The sequence below is a fragment of the Symphalangus syndactylus genome, chromosome 12 (assembly GCF_028878055.3).
Source record: "Symphalangus syndactylus isolate Jambi chromosome 12, NHGRI_mSymSyn1-v2.1_pri, whole genome shotgun sequence".
NCBI classification, from domain to species: Eukaryota; Metazoa; Chordata; class Mammalia; order Primates; family Hylobatidae; genus Symphalangus; species Symphalangus syndactylus.
In genome coordinates, this window is record NC_072441.2 from 82343260 (window position 1) to 82364114 (window position 20855).

At 52.8% G+C, this 20855-nt stretch overlaps 2 protein-coding genes across 14 annotated transcripts; both read right to left on the bottom strand.

The window, feature by feature from the left end:
* Positions 1-448: 448 nt before the first annotated feature.
* CRTC2 (CREB regulated transcription coactivator 2) lies at positions 449-11837 on the bottom strand. 7 transcript variants are annotated; one of them, XM_063626473.1, is made up of 14 exons: positions 11569-11837; positions 7857-7958; positions 7665-7781; positions 7040-7101; positions 6323-6391; positions 6051-6154; positions 5594-5623; positions 5360-5424; positions 5186-5235; positions 4808-5052; positions 4050-4456; positions 1890-2159; positions 1233-1419; positions 449-1103 (listed from the first exon to the last, which is right to left on the bottom strand). In XM_063626473.1, exons 1-14 carry the CDS (start codon positions 11719-11721, stop codon positions 883-885), a joined length of 2082 nt encoding a protein of 693 aa, XP_063482543.1. In that variant the 5' UTR covers positions 11722-11837; the 3' UTR covers positions 449-882. The 7 variants fall into 7 exon arrangements, with proteins under 7 accessions (XP_063482543.1, XP_063482544.1, XP_063482542.1 ...); XM_063626474.1 differs by having other exon boundaries at positions 5360-5439; positions 7040-7099; positions 7663-7781; positions 11596-11833; XM_063626472.1 differs by having other exon boundaries at positions 5360-5439; positions 7040-7099; positions 7663-7781; positions 11569-11833.
* Positions 11838-12331: 494 nt separating this feature from the next.
* Positions 12332-20853, bottom strand: SLC39A1 (solute carrier family 39 member 1). Of its 7 annotated transcripts, none has more exons than XM_063626542.1 (5): positions 20652-20853; positions 17308-17617; positions 15740-15958; positions 15432-15562; positions 12332-13961 (listed from the first exon to the last, which is right to left on the bottom strand). In XM_063626542.1, the coding sequence occupies exons 3-5, from the start codon at positions 15924-15926 to the stop codon at positions 13305-13307; spliced, it is 975 nt and encodes a 324-aa protein (XP_063482612.1). In that variant the 5' UTR covers positions 15927-15958; positions 17308-17617; positions 20652-20853; the 3' UTR covers positions 12332-13304. The 7 variants fall into 7 exon arrangements, with proteins under 7 accessions (XP_063482612.1, XP_063482613.1, XP_063482616.1 ...); XM_063626543.1 differs by having other exon boundaries at positions 17308-17612; positions 20652-20850; XM_063626546.1 differs by lacking the exon at positions 20652-20853 and adding an exon at positions 19523-20582 and having other exon boundaries at positions 17308-17612.
* Between the last annotated feature and the right edge of the window lie 2 nt (positions 20854-20855).

A 20855-nucleotide genomic window follows, 5' to 3' on the forward strand; every position in this document is an offset into this window, starting at 1 on the left:
AGGATCTGTTTAATTAAAACTAAAATGAATGAGTGGTGAAGAGCGGAGAGGTTGAAGTGAATTCATGCATAGTGAGGGAGTGAGGATGAAGGCTTCCCTGAGACCTAGGAGCACTTCAGACCTGTGGGCTCAGCCAGCAATCACCTCCTCACCCCGACTCACTCCCAGGCCTGGTGTTGAGGAAGACGAATAACTTGTCTGACCAGTCAAAGCCCCCATCTGATGCTGCAGCAGGGCCCTGGACAGACAGGAGGGCATATGAAGCGATTTCCTGCTGCCGTGGAAGCCTACATCCATGCTGGGTACAAATTCCAAGGCTGTGAGGCCCTTCCACAAAGCACAGTGGTGCTAAGAAGATGCAAAAAGCCTAATAGATAAAAAGACCCATGGCTCTATAACTCCCTAGATCCCCAGCCATGCCCCAAATAATAACCAACCACACCAAGGGTTTGATGAGATTTTTTTATTAACATATAATAATATATTTAATAAAAAATAGTATCCACTCTGGCTCTCTCCTCCACTGCAAGGGAAAGAGTGGTGAGGAGGGGCTGGCACTGCCCACCCCTAGGCATCCGGACAAGCCCTGCCTCCAGGGCTCCCCTCTACCCCTGCTTTCCAACAGGCTCTGACCTCCAGACAGACGGTTCAAAGTTACAAGTGCTTTAGGCCCTCCCTTGAGCTCCCCCAGGCCCATCCCTTGTGCAGAATTCAGGGGCCACCTGGACAAACCCCTTGCTTTTTCTCATTCTTGGCATCCTTCATTCATGCTAGAAAGAGGATCTGGGGACAGAGAGTAGAGTCTCTACCTGCCAGCGGGAAGGGAGGAAAGGAACGGTGGTGGGGGATGGGGCCAAGAAGAGGGATAGTGATGAGGTCCCCTCATTGGAGCCGGTCACTGCGGAATGAATCCTCCACAGCAGGATCGGGCAGCAGGGCACAGGGGTCACTCAGCATGTTTAGCCCTTCCAGGCCCAGTGGCTCCATGCGCAGCTCATCTTCTAGCCCAAGCCCTAGCTCCAATCCAGCTGCTGACACCTCAAAGCCAGGCACTCCGGCCAGGGCTGCTGCAATCTCCTTAGAGAAACCTGAAGAGGAGTCCCCTGTGGGTAGAAGAGACACGTGAGGACCCCATGTCCTGTAAACTTTTCCAAGACCCCTCAATCTCCTACTAATGAGTGAAATGTGTCACTTCCTCCTTCCATTTCCCATCACCACCCACCCCCACTCACCTGTGAGGATGATGTTAGGCCCTGAGCCATGGCGGGAACAGTGGGTCAAGTTCTGGTGGTTGAGGGTGTGGGGATCCTGGGGGCCACCCATTGGCCCCTCACCCCCTAAAAATCCAGGCCCTTCAGAAAAGCCAGGGGGATCCAGCACCAGGCTGGGTGATGGGCTCTCCATGCTGAACTGCTCCAGCTATGGACATACAGACAAATCTTGAGGAAGTAGGATTTAGAACTGGTGTCCTGCCCAGCCCTGCTAACATATCCCCTTTGCCCAGCAACCTTCATCCACCCCAGGAACAGAGGCAATGACAGAGAGAGGTGGCAGCAAGCAGAGCGACAGAAGTGAGCACGGGGCCCGAAGTAAGTATGGGCACCGTACCTGCTGGGCCAGAGCATGTGCATGCCAGGAAGAGAACGGGTCAAGGCAGAAGTCATCAAAGAGCAAGCTGAGCAGAAATAGAGGGGCAGGAGTAGGGTCAAACGCAGGAAGAGAGGAGCCCCAAGCTGGCAGTGCTATGTTACCTCCAGGGAGAGGAGATCTCCCCACCACCCACCCCACCTAGATCTCCCCATTCACAGTGCACCAGCCATGCCATTCAGGCCCCATTGACCCACCCTCATCCCCTCCCCTGCTTTTGAGCAAGGAGCCTGAGTACTCACATTCCCCAGGTTGAAGTCACTCATTGGCCGGTGGTAAGACTGTTGCCCGTGCCCACTGGGCCCAGGTGGGTAGAGTGTCCCATAATGAGACTGCCTGCCTGGGGGCTGCCCACCTGAGGACTGCACTGAACAAGACTGAGAGGGCAGCCCTGGCTGCTGTAGAGACTTCGGGGTGTGTGGCTGGGTAGGCAGAACCAGACTTGGGGAGCTGTATGGGTATGAGGGCAATCGCTGGTCAGTGGATAGTTTACTGGTATCCAGGGGGACGCCCTGAAAAGAAGTAAAAAGAGGGAAGCTTACCATTCAATGTATACCCCAAGAACTCTCAGTCAGGGCTTCCCACCTTCTTTAGCTATAACCATTCCCAAAACAAACATGACAACATTCCACATTCTCACAGGCATCCCTGGGGTTGAGTGCAGTTACTCAAAAATGCGTATCAGTTGGCAGGGTGTGGTGGCTCATGCCTGTAATCCCAGCACTTTGGAAGGCCTGAGGCAGGTGGATCACCTGAAGTCAGGAGTTCGAGACCAGCCTGGCTAACGTGGTGAAACCCCGTCTCTACTAAAAATACAAAAATTAGCTGGGCATGGTAGCGGGCGTCTGTAGTCCCAGCTATTCAGGAGGCTGAGACAGGAGGATTGCTTGAACCCAGGAAGTGGGAGGTTGCAGTGAGCCGAGATCACACCACTGTACTTCAGCCTGGGCAACAGAGCAAGACTCCGTCTCAAAAAAAAAAAAAAAAAAAAAAAGTGCCTATCAGAATGAAAGTGATATAGTGAGGCTAACACAGGGGTAATTTTAAATCTACTCCAGAAGTAAACTATTCTCTTTTTTTGAGACAGGGCCTCATTGTTGCCCAGGCTGGAGTACAGTGGTGCAATCATAGTTGGAACTGTAGCATCAACCTTCCTGGCTCAAGTGATCCTCCCATCTCAGCCTCCCCAGTAGCCAGGACTACAAGCGTGCACGACTGCACCTGGGTAATTTTTTATTTGTTGTAGAGATTGGGTCTCACCATATTGCCCAGGCTAGTTTTGAACTCCTGGGCTTTGTACTCCCGCCTTGGCCTCCCAAAGTGCTGGGATTACAGGCATGAAACACTGTGCCTAGCCTTAGAAGTAAACCATTCTTAAACCTTGGTACTTGAACTATTTATTGTTAGTAAATAAGGAACTAAGGTTGAGAACTGCTGTTCTGTAGCCTTGAAGAGGCCAGAGGGAATGGGAAAAGAAGGAAAGGAGAAAGAAAGGAAGGGAAGTCAAGCTTACTCCACACTCTGGGAACAGAGCCCTTGCTAATCTGGCCTCAGTCTTTCCTACAAAAGAGGGGACCTGAGTAAAGATGGAACACAGAACACACATTCCAGGGATAGCAATGGAGGAGGAAAAGTTGGGCAGAGGAGAGGGAAAAGAGCATTTGGATGAAAGAAAAGAGGAGTAGAGATAGCGAACAAGAAGAAAGGGACAGGAAGGGAGACAAGGGCTAAGAATTTCATCTCTGTGGAAAAAGCCCTAAACTAAGAGTTTCGAGTTCTCGTCTCAACTCTTCCTAACTTGCTGGGTAAACTTGGAAAAGTCACTTTCCCTCTAGGTCCCACTTTCCTCATCTATTAAGTGACGGGATTGGGCTCCACAGTAGGAAAATTCTCTGATTCTATGAATTCTATGAAATTAGGAGGGGATACAGGGGAGGAGATGGGACAGGATAGAGGCATGAGATACAAGACAGATACAAAACGGATAGGAACAGAGGAGGCAAATAAAAGGAAAGGGTAAGCTACTATTTGTCAAGCATATACCTGGGCTATGTGTGGTGCTAAGTATTTTATGTATGTTATTTCATTTGATCCTTATGAACCATCCTTGTTTTAGAAATGAAAATACTGAGGCTTATAGAAATTAAATAACTTGTCCAAGGTGCCTGCTAGTAAGAGGTGGAGCCGGGGTTTGAAACTAAAAAAGCTTAACCACAGCATTTGGGTTTGCACTGTGAAGCAAGAGGAGACAAGATGGATAAAAGATGGGGCAGGTGGAGGACAGAGGAATGGAAGGGGATGAGTATAGAGTAGGTATTTCAGGAAAGGAGGGTGGGAGGGAAACAACATGGCGGGAGAAAAGGGAAGGGAGACAGACGTGCAGGGAAGGCAGCCACGCATACCTGAGTGATGGAAGACAAGGTGGGTGACATTGTTGGCGAAAACTGTTTGGGCAGCTGCTGTTGGGACCTTCTGGCGTCGGCTGGGCCCGCGAGCAAACTCAGGGGGCTGAGGGGCACACGGCGGTGGTGGGGGGAGGCCCCAGGGGTAGAAGCAGGGTAAGGGGGGGCGCCCAAAACAGGAGATGAAGTGGAGGAGGAGGAAGAAGAGGAGGAGAGAGCTGGAGCACTGAGTGAGGGGTGGCCCAGGGAGGTGATGGGCAGTACATGGCGGGCCAAGGAGGAGGCAGGCAGAGAGGGGTGGCTGTGGGAGCCCTGAAGCTGGGGCTGAGGACTGCTCAGGGAAGCCTGGAGGTTGGGATTGCTTAGGGAGGACTGCAGGGATGGGTGGCTGACAGGTGAATGAAGTCCTGCAGGCACAGACAAAAAACCAGAGATGCCAACATTACTGATGGGAACTGAGCCCCTTTCCACCCAGAATGGGTGGCAGTGACCAGACTATGAAAGCGGCAACACAACGTCCTCCCTACTCTATCCCTGACAGCACTGCCCATCTGGGGGCTGCCCTTCCTCTTCTTTCTAGGAAACACCCCACCTACCAGTTATCACTGGCTGAGAACTGCCGTGAGGGAATCCTGGGGTGCAGAGGTGACAGGCGGTGTGGGTGATCACAGCAGGATCTCAGGTGCTCAAACCTCCCTCCCCTTCATCCCTCCAGCCAGGCAGCACCCAGGGGGCACATGGCCAGGATAGCCACTCACCTGGTGCATCATAGCCTGGGCCCAGGCCCATGCCCCCGCTGATGCCCAGGTGAGTCATGGTGTGGGTCAAATTGGAGGTACTGTTGCCCCCACTCAGGCTAGGGTAGGCTGTCTCTTCAGGGTCCAGGGGGGTGGGCAGTGGTGGGGGAAAGTGCAGGTTGGTGAGGTCAGGTAGGGAGCCCCCCGTGTTCATGGCAGGTGGGAGGACAGGCACATTGGCAGGCTGGTCAGGAGATGGAAAGATGCTAGGGGAAGGAGAGAAAAAGAAAGATGTAAATAGGAGGGGGGTGCAGTGGTCAGGGAAGAGCAGAGATCAGTCTCCTACATCTCCCTGTACTTCCTTTCCCCACCTCTGAGCCAACCTCAGGGAGTACTTACTTAATTCCAGGGACTTCACAGGACCGAGGTCGGGAAGAGGATGAGGATAGCTGAGGAGAGAAGGGAGAATATGGAAAATGAGGACAGTGCTCAGTGGAGAACCCTGGAAGGCCTGCCCCATGGCAAGGGGATAGCAGAGAGACTAGTGGGTGACACCTGGTGGCCTCCTCCTACCTTCTTAGCATCCCATGGCTTCAGCAAATGCTTGTCATCTAGCAAGTTCTCCTCAATAGCAGGTACTTGAAAGAGAAAGACTGGTGATGGGAGAGTTGGAGAAAGAGCCAGTAAGGCAGGACAGGAAGCAGAAGCAGGCGGGAAGGAGTCCTGCTCCCTGAACCTGCACACAATCCCAACACCAGCCCAGAAATTCTTTGGCATTCAGTACCCACAGCAGTGAGGAACACATACCTTTGGGGTCCATTTCACCATCCAGAATACCTGCAAGGAATACAGGGGCGTTGGCTGCGGTGCTCACTTGCCTACCTGCTTTAAATAGCTCCATGGAGGCCGGGCATGGTGGCTCAAGCCTGTAATCCCAGCGCTTTGGGAGGCCGAGGTGGGTGAATCATGAGGTCAGGAGTTCAAGACCAGCCTGGCCAAGATGGTGAAACCCCATCTCTACTAAAAACACAAAAAATTAGCCAGGCGCAGTGGCAGATGCCTGTAATCCCAGCTACTCGGGAGGCTGAGGCAGGAGAATCGCTTGAACTCGGAGGGCGGAGGTTGCAATGAGCCAAGATCGCGCCACTGCACTCCAGCCTGGGCGACAGAGTGAGACTCCGTCTCAAAAAAGAAAGAAATAATAAATAAATAAATAAATAAATAGCTCCATGGTTACTCCCAACCCTGGGACAGGGCCACTTACCCCCACGTCGGCTGGGCAGGATGCTGGGAGGTGTGGGGCCTGGGTAGGTATCCTGGGGACTGGGGTTCATCACACTTGTATGAAGGGCAGAGTCAGAGCTTGTCCTATGGGGGGAGCAGGAATGAGCTGATACCAGTGACAGTCTTCCTGGTCCCTAAGCCCTGCCCAGCAAGGGAAAACACTAGCTGGTCTGTAACAGGGTGGGGGTAAGGGAGCAGGGCCCCAGAAACTACAGATAAGAGATCTGGCCTAAAGAAGGCAAAGGCCATCACCTGTTAAGTGCAGATGGTAGTCGAAACAACTGCCCCTTCTCTGCAGGGAAATTGCCCCAGGGCATCGTCCTGGGGTACAAAAACAAAGTCATGAGGAGGAACACTGGCAGTGGACAAGAAGGTGGGCATAGGGGTTGGAAAATATGGGGCAGCTAAGGTGGAAGTGAAGATGGCTGAGCACCCAGATCATCCCCTTTTCTTTCTGGTTCTTCTCCTGCCTATGATTGACCCCTCCCCCCGTCAATCTAAGAGAGCTGGAAACTTCTCTCTGCCAGGACCAGCTGAATGGGAATCTTGGAGCCCAGCAGCATTCCTGGGTATCAGCATTGAAAGTGAGATGGACAAGGGGAGAGTTTCAGAAATCTAAAAGTGCCAGAGCACTACATCTTGCACCAACCCTTGACAGAATGTTGCCATTTTCACCTGCCCCTCTGCCATTCTCCCCTCCCCCTTACACACACACCCCAGCCTGGCTACGGTTCCCATTGGTTCTGCTCTGGCTGAACTGGGAGGCTTGACCACTCGTGTCAACATGGCCAAGGCTGGACTCTGACCCACCTACTCCAACTGCCTCCACCTCTGTCAGCCCTGGCGTTATAGGAAGAGGTACTGTTGAAACCTTAGCCCAGTAATCCCCGCCCCAACCCAGAAGGGGCAGCTCCCTCCAGAAACATGTCAGAGAGTAGGCAGGAGCTTCTGCCCGCCCTGGACACTTACCTTCGCCAGCTAGACTCTGGGGGAGGAGATAAGTAGGCAGGACTATAGGGAGAGCTGTCAATGTGAACAGCACCAGTTAAGGAAAAAAGTAGAGAGGACAGACGAGATAGAGGCCAAATGAGGAAAGAACAATGGAGGCAACAGACAAGTTGTTTCAAGAAACACATACCTTTCTCCTCTTCTATAAGGGACAACAATGGGATCAAAGAATGGAAGAGAAAAAGGGAATCAGGTCTAAAGGGGCTGAAAAAATCCAGGAGAATGTTCAGGCAGGGCTTGGAGGAGACAGGTATGCAGGTCTCTGAGACTGAAAACTTAGAAATGTGATGAGAAGAGACCCAGTCTCCTTTAGCAGAAGACAAGGAAGGCTTGCTTCTGGCAGCAAGCTGATGTGAAGACAGCCAGAGCCAGCCAGAGACAGGGGGCACAGCCTTAGGAGCAAAAACTCCTTATCACAGGAGCAGGTGCTGACGCAGGGGCTACGGTCGCTTTTCAGGGAAGCTGGGTAAAGAAGAGCTCCAAGAGAAGGATGGGACTGCACAACACTTCAAGTGCTTCCTATGAGTCCCTGAGGAACCCCATCCCACTACCTTTCAGACACTCCCAAGTCCCCTGTGAAGGATATGTGGCGGGGGTATCGGCGAAGTGGGGACACCATTCTTCGAGGATCTCGCTGCACCCGTTCCACCAGCCCATGGTGCCGAGTGCTCCGAGATGAATCCAAAGGTGAGTGGAGGGGGCTCTGCCAAAAAGGACTGAAGTCAGCAGAGGAAGCAGCCTAAGAAACTCCACTCCTCCCTGGCTGGGGTCTACTCACCTGGAACTCGGCCAGGCCAGAGCCAATCTGGTTAACATTGGGCAGAGACCCACCATAATGAGAGCTCCTTGTGTATGCCAGTCGCAGTTTTTGGGCCTGTAACTGAGACATGGGGAACAAGTGGGAATGTCAGGAGGGTCCTGAGCACTATTTCCTTCAGCCATCCTTGCTATCTCTGTCACCAGGATATGCTGCTGCTGCCACTGCTTTTAAAATATCTAGGCCAGGCACAGTAGCTCACACCTGTAATCCCAGCACTTTGGGAGGCCGAGGTGGACGGATCATGAGGTCAGGAGATTGAGACCATCCTGGCCAACATGGTGAAACCCCATCTCTACTAAAAATACAAAAAATTAGCTGGGCGTGGTGGTGGGTGCCTGTAGTCCCAGCTACTCGGGAGGCTGAGGCAGGAGAATGTCGTGAACGTGGGAGGTGGAGCTTGCAGTAAGCCAAGATCGCGCCACTGCACTCCAGCCTGGGTGACAGAGGAAGACTCCGTTTCAAAAAAAAAAAAATCTAGGCCAGGCACAGTAGCTCACACCTGTAATCCCAGCACTTTGGGAGGCAGAGGTGGGAGGATCGCTTGAGCCCAGGTGTTGGAGACCAGACTGGGCAACATGGTGAGACTCTGTTACTACAAAAGGATCACTCCAGGCCGGGCGCGGTGGCTCACGCCTGTAATCCCAGCACTTTGGGAGGCTGAGGCGGGCGGATCACGAGGTCAGGAGACCATCCTGACTAACACCGTGAAACCCCGTCTCTACTAAAAATACAAAAAATTAGCCGGGCGTGGTGGCGGGCGCCTGTAGTCCCAGCTACTCGGGAGGCTGAGGCAGGAGAATGGCGTGAACCTGGGAGGTGGAGGTTGCAGTGAGCCGAGACTGTGCCACTGCACTCCAGCCTGGGCGACAGAGCAAGACTCTGTCTCAAAAAAAAAAAAAAAAAAAAAGGATCACTTCAGCCCAGGAGGTAGAGGCTGCAGTGAGACATGTTTATGTCACTCCGCTCTAGCTGCCTGGGTGACAGAGCGAGATCCTGTCACCAAAAAAAAAAAAAAAAAAGTAAAAAAAAATAAAGAAATAATCTGCCAGAAAAAAAGGCCAGTGTTAGGGTTTGAAAGGTCCACCGAGATTTGGTGCAAATAACCCACCAGAGCCCATCTGCAGACTGCCCTCATCAGTGATATCACTACTGCTTGACATCATCCTGCCAGGCAGAGACAGATACTCTGCTGAGGGCCTGTCTCATTTGGCATCACTCTAAGCAGAGTCCCTGAGGGGCTGCCAGGAGCCCCCGGGCTACTCACAAGGCGGAGTGCCTATTAGGAACCTCTGCTTTCTTTCCAGATGCGTCCAGGACTAATTGAGAGCTTAAGAGGAAGGCCACAGGTGGATGTCACAGAGCCATTACTGCCAGCCTCTTTCCTTCTCACTCTGGAGAGCACAGGCTTCTGGGCTTTGCCACTTGCCCAGCCTCAGGAAGGCTATAGAAAGCCTTCACCTCCCAAACTAGAACATCCAAGGAATGACAGCTCTCCTAGCTGGAAAAACAGCACCAAAACCAAGGGACATTCTTCCACTGAATCCTAAGGCTCTTGAATTGGCAGAGAAGCCTGGAGAAGGAGGGTGGAGAGAGAGCAGTAGCCCACTCTAGCATAGGCCAGGGCCATCTTCCTGGTCTCATCCTCACTTTGGGGAGATATGTCTGGCATAGGCGTAGGACAGCCTGGCACGGGTTTAGCCTGTGTACAGATATCCTATCTCTGTGAGAGGTGAGCATCTATTTCCAAGGCTCAGCCCCTGCCACCAGCCAAATAAACAGGCCCAGGGCAAGGCCATGGGGAGGAGGGCAGCTGAGGAGGGGCAAGTTCTAAGAGCTTCCAGGGTCACACTCTTGTACAGAAGCCAACATTAGAACTGACATTCCGTTCCAGGAGGTTAGCCTTGTGAGCACTGTGCTAACCTCTGGACCACTTCAAGACCACTATCAACATATATGGCAACCCCAGTATCTCAGTGGTATAGCCTTCCATGGCCATCTTTGTCTCAAATGAGCCCTCCCTCCTGGCCAGATAACAGGCTGAGTCCCAGATCTCTTGTCCCTAGCTCTAGACTTTTGGGTTCCCTGGCCATGTGTGCCCACTAGACTTTTCTGTGTAGCTGAGAAATTAACCAATAGGAGCAAGGTGGGTAGAAGGGGCCTTTTAAGAGATCGAGGCACCGTAAAGAGAAGTCCCAGCTTTTGAGTTTCGCACAGCCTTTCTTTGCACATACGAGCCCTAAGATCCCACCATGCCTCTGCTAGAATCACAGTCCTGAGGGCAGGGCCTCACACTATCAAGATCAGCCTCCCATCTTCCTGTCTCTGTCCCCAGCATGATGAAAAAGCTCCTAAAGGGGAGCAGTCTACAGTTAGATCATAATCCTCACAGTGGTTACAGTGGGTTATGCACACACATGCATGTAAGTGTGCATATGCGTGCACAGACACCCTCCCAGATTTGCCTCCCCATCTAACTTCTGACTCCCACAAACTAGGGCACATAGTCCCTAGAGACTCAAAGGGGAAAGGACGAGAAAAAAAAAAAAAAGACTAACAGAGTCAAGGGGGATACACACAAAAATACAACCAGTCACAGTCATAAATGCAACTACAGTCAGACCAGCAGAAAAAGGCTAGAGATGTTGTAGTAACGTTCCACCATCAACCCTTAAATTCCTTCTAGTTCTCTGCCATGAGGAATCATTGCAATATCCTTACCTACTGTTGTTTTAGAAGAATGTGTCCCTAAAATAAGACTGCATACCACCTAGGCGGACTCCCACCCCTTGGTCCCTCTGACATCCAGCCTTGGAAAGCAAGAAACCAAGGCCAGGGGGAGCTTCAGAGGCAGCCTGGCAGAGGCCTGAAAGTTCTTTCAAGAACTTCCTAGGAATGAATATTCCCTACACATATAAGACTCTCCAAGGCACCCTACACACTGACCCACAAAGCAGCTATCTCCCTAGAAAGCTCAGCAAACCACAGAGTTCCACACAACTTATGGTCGGTTACCCAGTTTTAGGATTCAAAACCCTACCTCTCCTCCAAGGAGGCCAGGACAAAACACCAAGCAATGGACCTCACCTTCATTCACGTCAGGAAACCACAAAAAGTATTTGAAAAAGGAAGCAAAAGGACGGGACGCAGGAGGGGACTTCCTGCCCCACTATACACAGCACCGCTCGTTCAAACCACTCAAGGGGCCCCTTGCCGGGGGCACCAAAGCGCAGAAGGCAGAGGGACCAGTTTGGAGGAGATCACAAACTCAGAGGAGCCAGGTTACAGACAAGCAGCCCTCCTCCCAGGCCATACCCCAATACCAGGCATGCTTCAGTAGCGTGCTCCAGGGGACTCCATCAGGGATGCACAAGGACCACTCACCTCCTACCTCCGCCGGACTTCATCTCCCCTCTCCGCCCATTCCCGCCTCACGTACTCGGCCCCCAGTCGCCTCTACACCCCGAACCTCTCCGGTGTTTCGGTCTCCCCCGGCAAAATCCTTCCTCCTGCCCCTCGGCCCTCAACCTGCGCCTCCCAAACGGCGGCGCCCGCGTCCCCTGCTCCGTTCCGCCTCCTTCGCTGCGGCGCCCGCCCCCGCCCCGCCCCGCCTCTTCGGTCTCCGCTCCATAACAGCTCAGCTCTGCTCCGGCTCCCCGGCGCGGCCCCTCACCCGGGTGGAGCCGATGTCCATCATCACCTCCTCGAAGGCCGCCGTCTCCTCGGCCTGACGCTGCTTCTGCAGCGCGATCTTCTCACTAAATTTGCGCGGATTGGAAGCCGAGGCCGTGGCCGAGCCAGGCCCGTTCGCCCCCGACGTCGCCATCTTCCTTCCCCGTCCCTCCCTGCCACCCTCCCAGTACCAGCCGCGGCCTCCGCCGCGGCCCCGGCCCGGCTCCTCCAGCCGTAGCCACCGCCGCCTCAGCGAGCACCGCGAACCCGGCCCCAGCCTAGCCTTGACCTGTTGCGCGCGGGGGCCGCCGGGAATTGTAGTTTGTTTACGAGACTCCTTCACATCCCCAGTCACGCAGCACCGGGAGGAAGCGGACTCCACTTCCCAGCAGCCCTGCTGACTCCGGAAACTGGGAACTTCGCTCCACCCTCTCGGCTACTCCCTGAGAGGGGCAAGCTGGGAAGAGTAGTTCTAAATTAGTCCTGAGACTACGAACGGAAAGGGGAGAGGGATTAAAAAGAGAGGAAAGGAAGCGGGAGGGGAGGGAAGAGAAGGGAAGCGGAGGGGTGGGGACCGGGAAAGAAGTACCAAGACACAAAGGAGGAAAAATTAGGTCAACTTCAGGGAAGGGGACTTTCGGGGCCTGAGTGAAAACAGTGAGACCAAGAATCTTAAAACAGCTGTAAACATCTGGGACTCAGGCCCTCTCGGGCTGGCCACATGCCCACCCCTTTCCCAAAACAAATGAATCAGATACTGTACAGATGTCTAAAAACATCTTTTATTTGGGTAACAGGTCCCAAAACAGGTCAGTTAATAAAATAGATTCTAAAGAGTATGTCCCTATGCACAGCCCTCCCTCCCCAAAAATAACGCTGGGGGTAGGCATTGCCCTTCCCCCTTGGGCTCCTCGGGTGTATTTAAAAAAATGTTTTGGCAGCTCAGTGTTTATCATCTGGGCATGGACACCATGTCCATGTCGCCATATTCCTAGGGTACAGCAGCAGTAGGTGGCTGCAGCAACCTTCCTCCTGCCCCAGCCCAGAAAATATTTCTGCCCCACCCCAGGATCCGGGACCAAAATAAAGAGCAAGCAGGCCCCCTTCACTGAGGTGCTGGGTAGGGCTCAGTGCCACATTACTGTGCTTTGAGAAAGAGGAAGGGGATTTGTTTGGCACTTTAAAAATAGAGGAGTAAGCAGTACTGGAGAGGCCAGAGAAGATACCAAAATTGGCAGGGAGAGACCATTTGGCACTAGTCCCCTGGATAGATAGGAGGGTAGGCGCTAAGAAAAGTAGAAGAGGTCCACTCCAAGTGGCAGGGTGCGGAAATGGGCTAGGACCAACACGACACTGACTCTAGGTTTATGACCTCTCCATACCCATCCCACAGCAGCTGGGTGCCCACCTCCAGCCTCCCATGTGAGCCTGTCCTTATGTATAGTGTCCAACCTCTGATTCCAGCAGTCAAGTGTCTTCCCCAATCCTAATGTCCCCTGATCATGTCTCTAGCGACTTGACCATCTCTTGTTCCTTGGGACTGAGGCCAGCCTCTTGTCTGCCCACTTCCCTCTCATTAGTCAGATAGCCCCAAAGGCTCTATCTTTAGCTCCCAGAGAACTTTTTGGTCCTCAGTATTTCCGTTCCCCATTCCTTCCTATTCCCCACAACTGGGGGAGGGAAGGGAGAACAGGGGCACCTGATCATCAATCTCCCCTGCCCCTCTCTTGAAGCCCCCTAGATTTGGATGAAGAGCAGGCCAGTGAGCAGCGCAAAGCCTGCTAGGAGCAGAATGACCTTGAGGATCCTTTGTTCAGAACTGGCCAGCTCCTGGGGCAGGATTTCCAGAAAGGTGATATAGAGAAACGTGCCAGCTGCCATGCCCTCTAGCACAGACTGAGCCAGCTGGTGCAGAGGTCCTGCTGACTCTGCCAGAGCTGCACCCAGCCCGATGCCTAGAGGTGTCATGCATGAGAAGAGGATCCCACAGCCAGCCACCACCTGTGCCCTAAGGTGGCTCTGCAACAGTCGCAGGGACAGGCTGACAGCCAGGATGCCCTTGTGGAGCAGCAAAGCCAGGCACAGCTCCATGGCCCGAGCCCGGTCTCGCTGCAGCCCTACCGCCAGCCCCTCGAACACGGAGTGGAGGGCCAGGGAGAAGACCAGTACACAGGCTCGCAAGGCTGAGGGGGTTGCTGGGGCTCCACTCGCCTGTGGGACCCCTGGCCCATCATGCCAGTGCTGCGGCCCACCATTCACTGTTCCCAGCAGAGCCCTTGTTTCCTCCAGAGGTGACGGCCCTGACTGCTCCTTGTAAGCCAGTGTGATCTGCTCCATCACCAGGACCAGGAAGAAGCCCATGGCCAGGATGAACTCTTGCAGCGGGAACTGGAGCTGTGGGCAGAAGCAGCAGCAAAATGTTCAGGGAAGGAAGAGTGAGATGCAAAATCTGGTGAAAGCCCAGTTACACAGACCTAGGGTCTGACACAGACACAGGGCTACTCTCAGTCACACAAAGATAGAGTGAATTGGTAACACTGACACAGAATGATACATACACACAGATTATGGTGTCACTCAGTGTTACATGTAGACCAAAGTTTCTCAGCTTTGAAACTATTAACATTTTGGGGCCAGGGGCAGTGGCTCATGCCTATAATCCCAGCACTTTGGGAGACCAAAGCGGGCAGATCACTTGAGGTCAGGAGTTTGAGACCAGCCTGGTCAACATGGTGAAACCCTGTCTCTACTAAAAATACAAAAATTAGCAGGGTATGGTGGTGGATGCCTGTAATCCCAGCTACTCGGGAGTCTGAGCCAGGAGAATCACTTGAACCCAGGAGGCAGAGGTTGCAGTGAGTCGAGATTGTGCCACTGCACTCCAGCCTGGGCAACAGAGCAAGACTCTTTTTCAAAAATAAAACAAAACAAAACAAAAACAAACAAATAAACAAAAACATTTTGGGCCAGATAATTCTTTGTCATGGGAGCTGTCTTGTGCACTGTGGATTGTTTAACAGCATTTCTGATCTCTACCTACCAGATGCCAATAGCAGACACAATGTTCCCTCCATCCCCCTACCCATTGTGACAACTAAAAATATCCCCAAACATTACCAAATGTTTCCTGAGGGGCAAAGCCACACTCCTAGTTGAGAGTCACTGATGTAGACATACATGAAAAGGTCACACATTGCCCACCTCCCCAAACTCATACATAGAGCCACATATCACAGGACATTCAGGTTTATACACAGTCACACTGAAACACAGGTCACTCAGTCACAGACACACAAAGGGATACATGCAGTGTTACTTCCTCAGTTTTACAGGAAAAAAGGAAAGAGCCCAGGATGACTTTCCTGCCCCACTATCCAATGGCCTCCGTTTTTCCTATAATAAACCAAGTCCTATGCCGTGGACTTGATCATTCCTCACAGCCCACTTCCTTGGGCCAAAGTCTAAAAAGGTCAGCAACACCAGGAACCAGGGAATCGCCTCCTGTCCTTCTCAGGCCTACAGAGACCTCTATCTCCAGCCCTTTAGGAAAGTGGTGAGAGAGTGAAGACGATTCTTGGAGCACTTGCTGGTAACTAGAACTGAGAACCCACAGAGCAAGTCACACACCTGAGAAAAAGTGTCTTACTGTCTCAACGGGCACGTAGGGGTCACACAGGGAATGGGGAAGAGGGAGGGAACACATAGAAAAAACTATGCCCCATAATAAAAAATCACAATTCATACCACATGCCAAAAGCCTTCCACACAGTCATGGAGTGGCACATGAATCAATCTCCACAAACCAACACTCCTAGAGGTGTGTGATTCCCCTCCCGCATGTCACATGCCCAGGCCAGTGCTCACCGTCACGTGCAAGGCTGCCAGGGCCTCATCTATGGCAGCCAGGTAGTCAGGCAGCAGGTCCAGGAGACAGGTGGCCAAAAAGACGCCACCAGCGAAACAGCTTACTAGGCTCAGGGCTTTCTGACGGGAAGCTGGATAGGGGTGAAGCGCAGAGGGGAATAAGCAAACGAACCCCCTCCAGGGCCCACCACCCCAACCCAAACAATGGCTACCCTTGCTTTTCCCTCCTCCTTTGGTCACTCCCCCCAGCCCCAGAGCCCTCCCTAAGCCAAGCATTCATAGCAGTGTGGGGAAAAGGAGAGGCTTACCTGAGCCTTCATGGTTAGCTCCGGGCCGGCGCAGCACACAGATGGGCACCAGGCTGCAGAGGAGGGTGAGCACCAGCAGCAGCACCAGGGCCCCCAACTTCACCTCCAGCCCCACAGGCACTGGAGGCTCTGAAGCTACCGCCTCGGGGCGCCACACCAGGAGCTCTGGCTCTCCCCAGGGCCCCATGGTGCTTCTGGTAGCTCCAGTGACTCTCAGACCTAGGAAGACAGACCAGAGTGGTTGGGAAAAATCATGCAAAGGAAGATGGGGCAAGGAATGGGGAAGCTTGGTCAGCAGAGTGCAGCTCCCTGGCCCCAGCCACTTTGTGACCTTCCCCAACCCAGGGTGACTCATCTACTCCTGTACCAGGAACATTCCTCTCTTCTCACACTTTCTTTCCCAAGTGACTTATTCAGGGAGACTGCAAGGGGGAAACCGAGGCATGAGAAAGGCTGTATGGATATCTCATCACCCTTTCACCTGGTGCCCCCAGAAAACTAGGAAACTAGGAGCCGCCTCCAAAGAGGACCTGGAGCTGGAGTTCCCCTAAGGAATGTAGAGGCCAGGTCCCCAACTCCCGAACGGAGTGGGTGAAGCCAAAAAGGCTGGGGCTGTGCAGAGATGTCATGGTAGCTTCGTGGGCCACCTGGACAGGGTAAGTTTGGGTGCTGGATCGCTCCATCGTTCCCCTTTTCCCGGCGCAGAGAACAAGCGCTTCAGGCCCCAGGCTGGGACCTAGAGGCAGATGGCCAGGGAGAGGGGCCCTAAGAGTCTGCGGTCCCGGGACGGACTGAGGCGACACTGAGGGCGGTGCCTGAAAGTCCGGGCTCCGGGAGGCGGGGTGCGAGGCCGCCAAGCGTCGCGGGAAGCAGATGAAGAATGCGTGAGTTGGGACTCCTGCTCCCGGGCCCCGGGAGGCCTGGGCAGCCGACCTGGACCCCGCTGCCAGAGAGCCCGCACTCACCTCGCGAGGGTCTCACTACATGGTCTCCGCGCGCTTCCGGCCTGGAGTCGGGAATTCCCGCCCCCTCCCATAGCTCCCCCCTCCCCCACAGAAGCTGCGTACCCACGCCCGACTGCCAATGGCAGCACCGACTGGGCGGGGACAGACCGGGAGTGACGTGAGTTAGGAGCAATCAGAGACCGGGAGCGGGAGCGGGCGGAGCAGGAGACCGGAGGAGAGTGAGCCAGAGGAAGGGCGGATATTAAGGAAAGGACCTCGGGGCTGGGGCCCTGGGGCGCATCTGTGGAGGACTGAGGGGCCGGAGCGGGCCAGTCAACAAAGGCTTTGATTACACGGATATTTTTAAAAGAGGGAGACCCCGCATTGTCAAGTCTTCCGGCCCACATCTGAGGACATCTTCCTGGCCTTGGGCCAAAGTCTCATCTGTCTCTCAGAAGGCTCTGACACCCCGTCAGTGCCTCTTGGCGCCCAAGGGAAAGCATTCCCTTTTTGGGACCAACTTCCTTGCCTGCTTTCCCTCGCTAGCACCCACAACAAGGAAAAAGACAAGGCAGAATTGGAAAGGGGGGAAAGCAAAGAGAGAGGGTATGTCTTGTTACTTACGGCACTCAGTGCAGCCTCCGCCTTCTCCAGGTGGGTGGGGACGTGGTGGGACCGGAATGGGGGGTGCTGAAGCCGCGCCCAGGGAAGAGCCCCCAGCGCATTCCAGGCTATCTGCGTACCGCGCCTGCGGGCGTCTGGCCGGTTCTCCCACCTGATTTCCAGCCCAGCTCCCGCCACCCCCGCCGGTCGGCTTGCTGTTTGCTGTTCCTTCAATGCCCCAAGGTAGTTGTTTCAGCTCAGGACTTTCACCGTTTCCTCAACCTGGATTCTTGTGGCCCACAACTCTGTGCCTTGAGAATCCTCTTCTAGCCTCAAGGGACGGTAAGGACAAAAGAAAATTTTAAAAGGGGGCTCAGCTATTCTTTTATGCAAAGGTGAAAAAAGCTTCATTGCCCAAAGAAGGGACAGATGGGATCTTGCTTCCTACAGGAAAATTAATTTTAAAAATGAAAAAAAAAAAGGGACAGTGTAATGCTTCTCACAAGCCTCCAGAAACGAAGCCCAGTAATTCCTTAAGTAAAAGAGGAATGTGAAGACTTCTTAAAGGGCCGGGCGCAGTGGTTCACGCCTGTAATCCCAGCACTTTGGAAGGCCGAGGATGAATCACCTGAGGACAGAAGTTCAAGACCAGCCTGGTCAACATGGTGAAACCCCGTCTCTACTAAATATACAAAAATTAGCCGGGCCTGGTGGCGGGGGCCTGTAATCCCAGCTACTCGGGAGGCTGAGGCAGGAGAATCGCTTGAACCCGGGAGCCGGAAGTTGCAGTGAGCCGAGATCGCGCCATTGTGCTCCAGCCTGGGCAACAACAGCGAAACTTCGTCTCAAAAAACAAAACAAAACAAAAAAATTATTCGTAATTGGTAACATTAACAAGGAATTATTATGACTGGGGGGTCAGGAAACCTGGATTCTGGTCCAAGTTCTACCTTTATAGTTGTCAAATATATATATGTATTTATTTATACACATACATATATGTCATATATGACTAATAATTGTATATATTTATGATGTACAACATGATGTTTTGAAATATATGTACATTGGGCCGGGCGCAGTGGCTCACGCCTGTAACCCCAGCACTTTGGGAAGCCGAGGCGGGCAGATGACGAGGTCAGGAGTTGGAGACCAGCCTGACCAACATGGTGAAACCCTGTCTCTACTAAACATACAAAAATCAGCCAGGCGTGGTGGCGCATGCCTGTGACCCCAGCTACTCAGGAGGCTGAGGCAGGAGAATCGCTTGAACTGGGGAGGCGGAGGTTGCAGTGAGCCGAGATCACACCACTGCACTCCAGCCTGGACGATACAGCAAGACTCCGTCTCAAAAAGAAAAAAGAAATATATGTACATTACATAATGGCTAAATCAAGCTAATTAACATATGCATTACTTCACATATTTATTTGTGATGAGAACATTTAAAATCTCTTGGCAATTTTATTTCTTTTCTTTTTCCTTCCTTCCTTCCTTTCTTCTTTCCTCCTTTCTTCCTTTCTTTCTTGACAGAGTCTTGCTCTGTTGCCCAGGCTGGAATGCAGTGGCATGCTCTTGGCTCACTACAACCTCTGCCTCCCAGGTTTCAAGCAATTCTCCCGCCTCAGTCTCTCGAGTAGCTGGGATTACAGGTGCCCGCCACCATGCCCGGCTAATTTTTGTATTTTTAGTAGAGATGGGGTTTCACCATGTTGACCAGGCTGGTCTTGAACTCCTGACCTCAGGTGATCCACCCGCCTCAGCCTCCCAAAGTGCTGGGACGGCAGGTGTGAGCCACCACACCTGGCCCAATAGATCTCTTCAATTTTACCTTACCTTGATGTATGATTTTAGGCAAGTCATTTTTCCGCACCAGAGTTTGATAAATCAGGGGCAAGGAGGAAGTTAAACAAGCAGATGACTGCAGAGGGTCCTTCCAGTTCTAACATCAACGGAAGCTAACTACATTCCCCACTCAAATCATCTCTGCACATACAGCCCGCAGGAAGCCCTTTGAAATGTATTTAACCACCTTTCTCGCTCTCAGAATGATCTCAACAAGAACAGCTTTGCTTTCCTTGGAGCTCTGCATCAATCTAGGAAGGCTGCTTTGTCTCTCTGGATGGAGAGACATGAGCGGGAAAGACAGATAATAAATCTGAGAAAGCCCCACAAGGTGGGTTGATAGTGTGAAGAACATGGGCTGAAGCATCCAAATCTCGGTTCAGCTACTTACAGGGTAACCTTGAGAAGGTTACTTAAACTTGTCAGCTCGGACGGGCGTGGTGGCTCACGCCGGTAATCCCAGCACATCGGGAGGCCGAGGCGGACTGATCACGAGGTCAGATCGAGACCATCCTGGCTTACACGGTGAAACCCTGTCTCTACTAAAAATACAAAAAATTAGCTGGGCGCCTGTAGTTCCAGCTACTCGGGAGGCTGAGGCAGGAGAATGGCGTGAACCCGGGAGGCGGAGCTTGCAGTGAGCCGAGATCGCACCACTGCACTCCAGCCTGGGCGACAGAGACTCCGTCTCAAAAGAAAAAAAAAACAAACTTGTCAGCTCTATTTGCTGTAAGAATTATATGAGTAACATGAAAATGCCTGACTAGACCTTGTTCCTGTTTTTACTCTTAGCCTGTTCAAATCTTCATAAGGATAATTAATAGCAGTTTGAGTTCTGGGATTCACACTCCAAACTACTGTTTTACTCACCCAGCTACCCTTTTCTGAAATACTACTGAAAACCATACCTGTATCAGTTTAGCTCCATTATTTTACTTGAAGTGAATTCCTGGACCATCAGACATTAGACCAAGGCAAAAAAATAAAAATAATCAACCGAGTTTTGGTATTACTACTTTCTAGTCATGGATCTGCCTCCTCATAGGTAAAATTTGTAAAATATTACCCGCCGTGTGTGCCTCAGAACTGTTATGGATTAAGGAAGAGAGCAATGTTTATGAAAACGTTTTGTAAATTATACAAGTGTGGGACATAATGTTCCTGGTAACTGTATGCAAACAATAAGACAACAAACCAAACGCAAAAGGCTTTTTAACTTGTTGCAGTTTTCCTGCCCCGTGTCCCTCCGTGAATGAGCAGCGTACAGCGAGCGTGTGCGCGCAGCTGCGGTTCTCCATTAACGCCACACTGCTCGGCTTGCGGATGGGGAAACCCGCCATCGCGCCCCTGCCGCCTGCCGAGCGAGGCTCACCGCTCCACTGGGGTCAGCGGGCTGTTGACTCCCCGCCTGGGTGAAACCGGAGCTTCCGAGTCACGTGGCGCGCGAAGACAAACCTGGCTGCACAGGGTTTCCCGGAGCTTTCTCCCAGCTTCCCGGCGATTCATATTTTGGCACTTACCCCTCCCTTTGGTCTGGCGGAACCCAATCCCCGCCTGACAAATAAGTCCCGCCGGCCGGACGCGGTGGCTCGCGCCTGTGGTCCTAGCTGCTCGGGGTGCTGAGGCGGGAGAATCACCTGAGCCCGGGAGGTCGGGGGCTGCATGGAACCGTGATCCCACCACCGCACTCCAGCCTGGGCAACAGAGCGAGACCATGTCTCCAA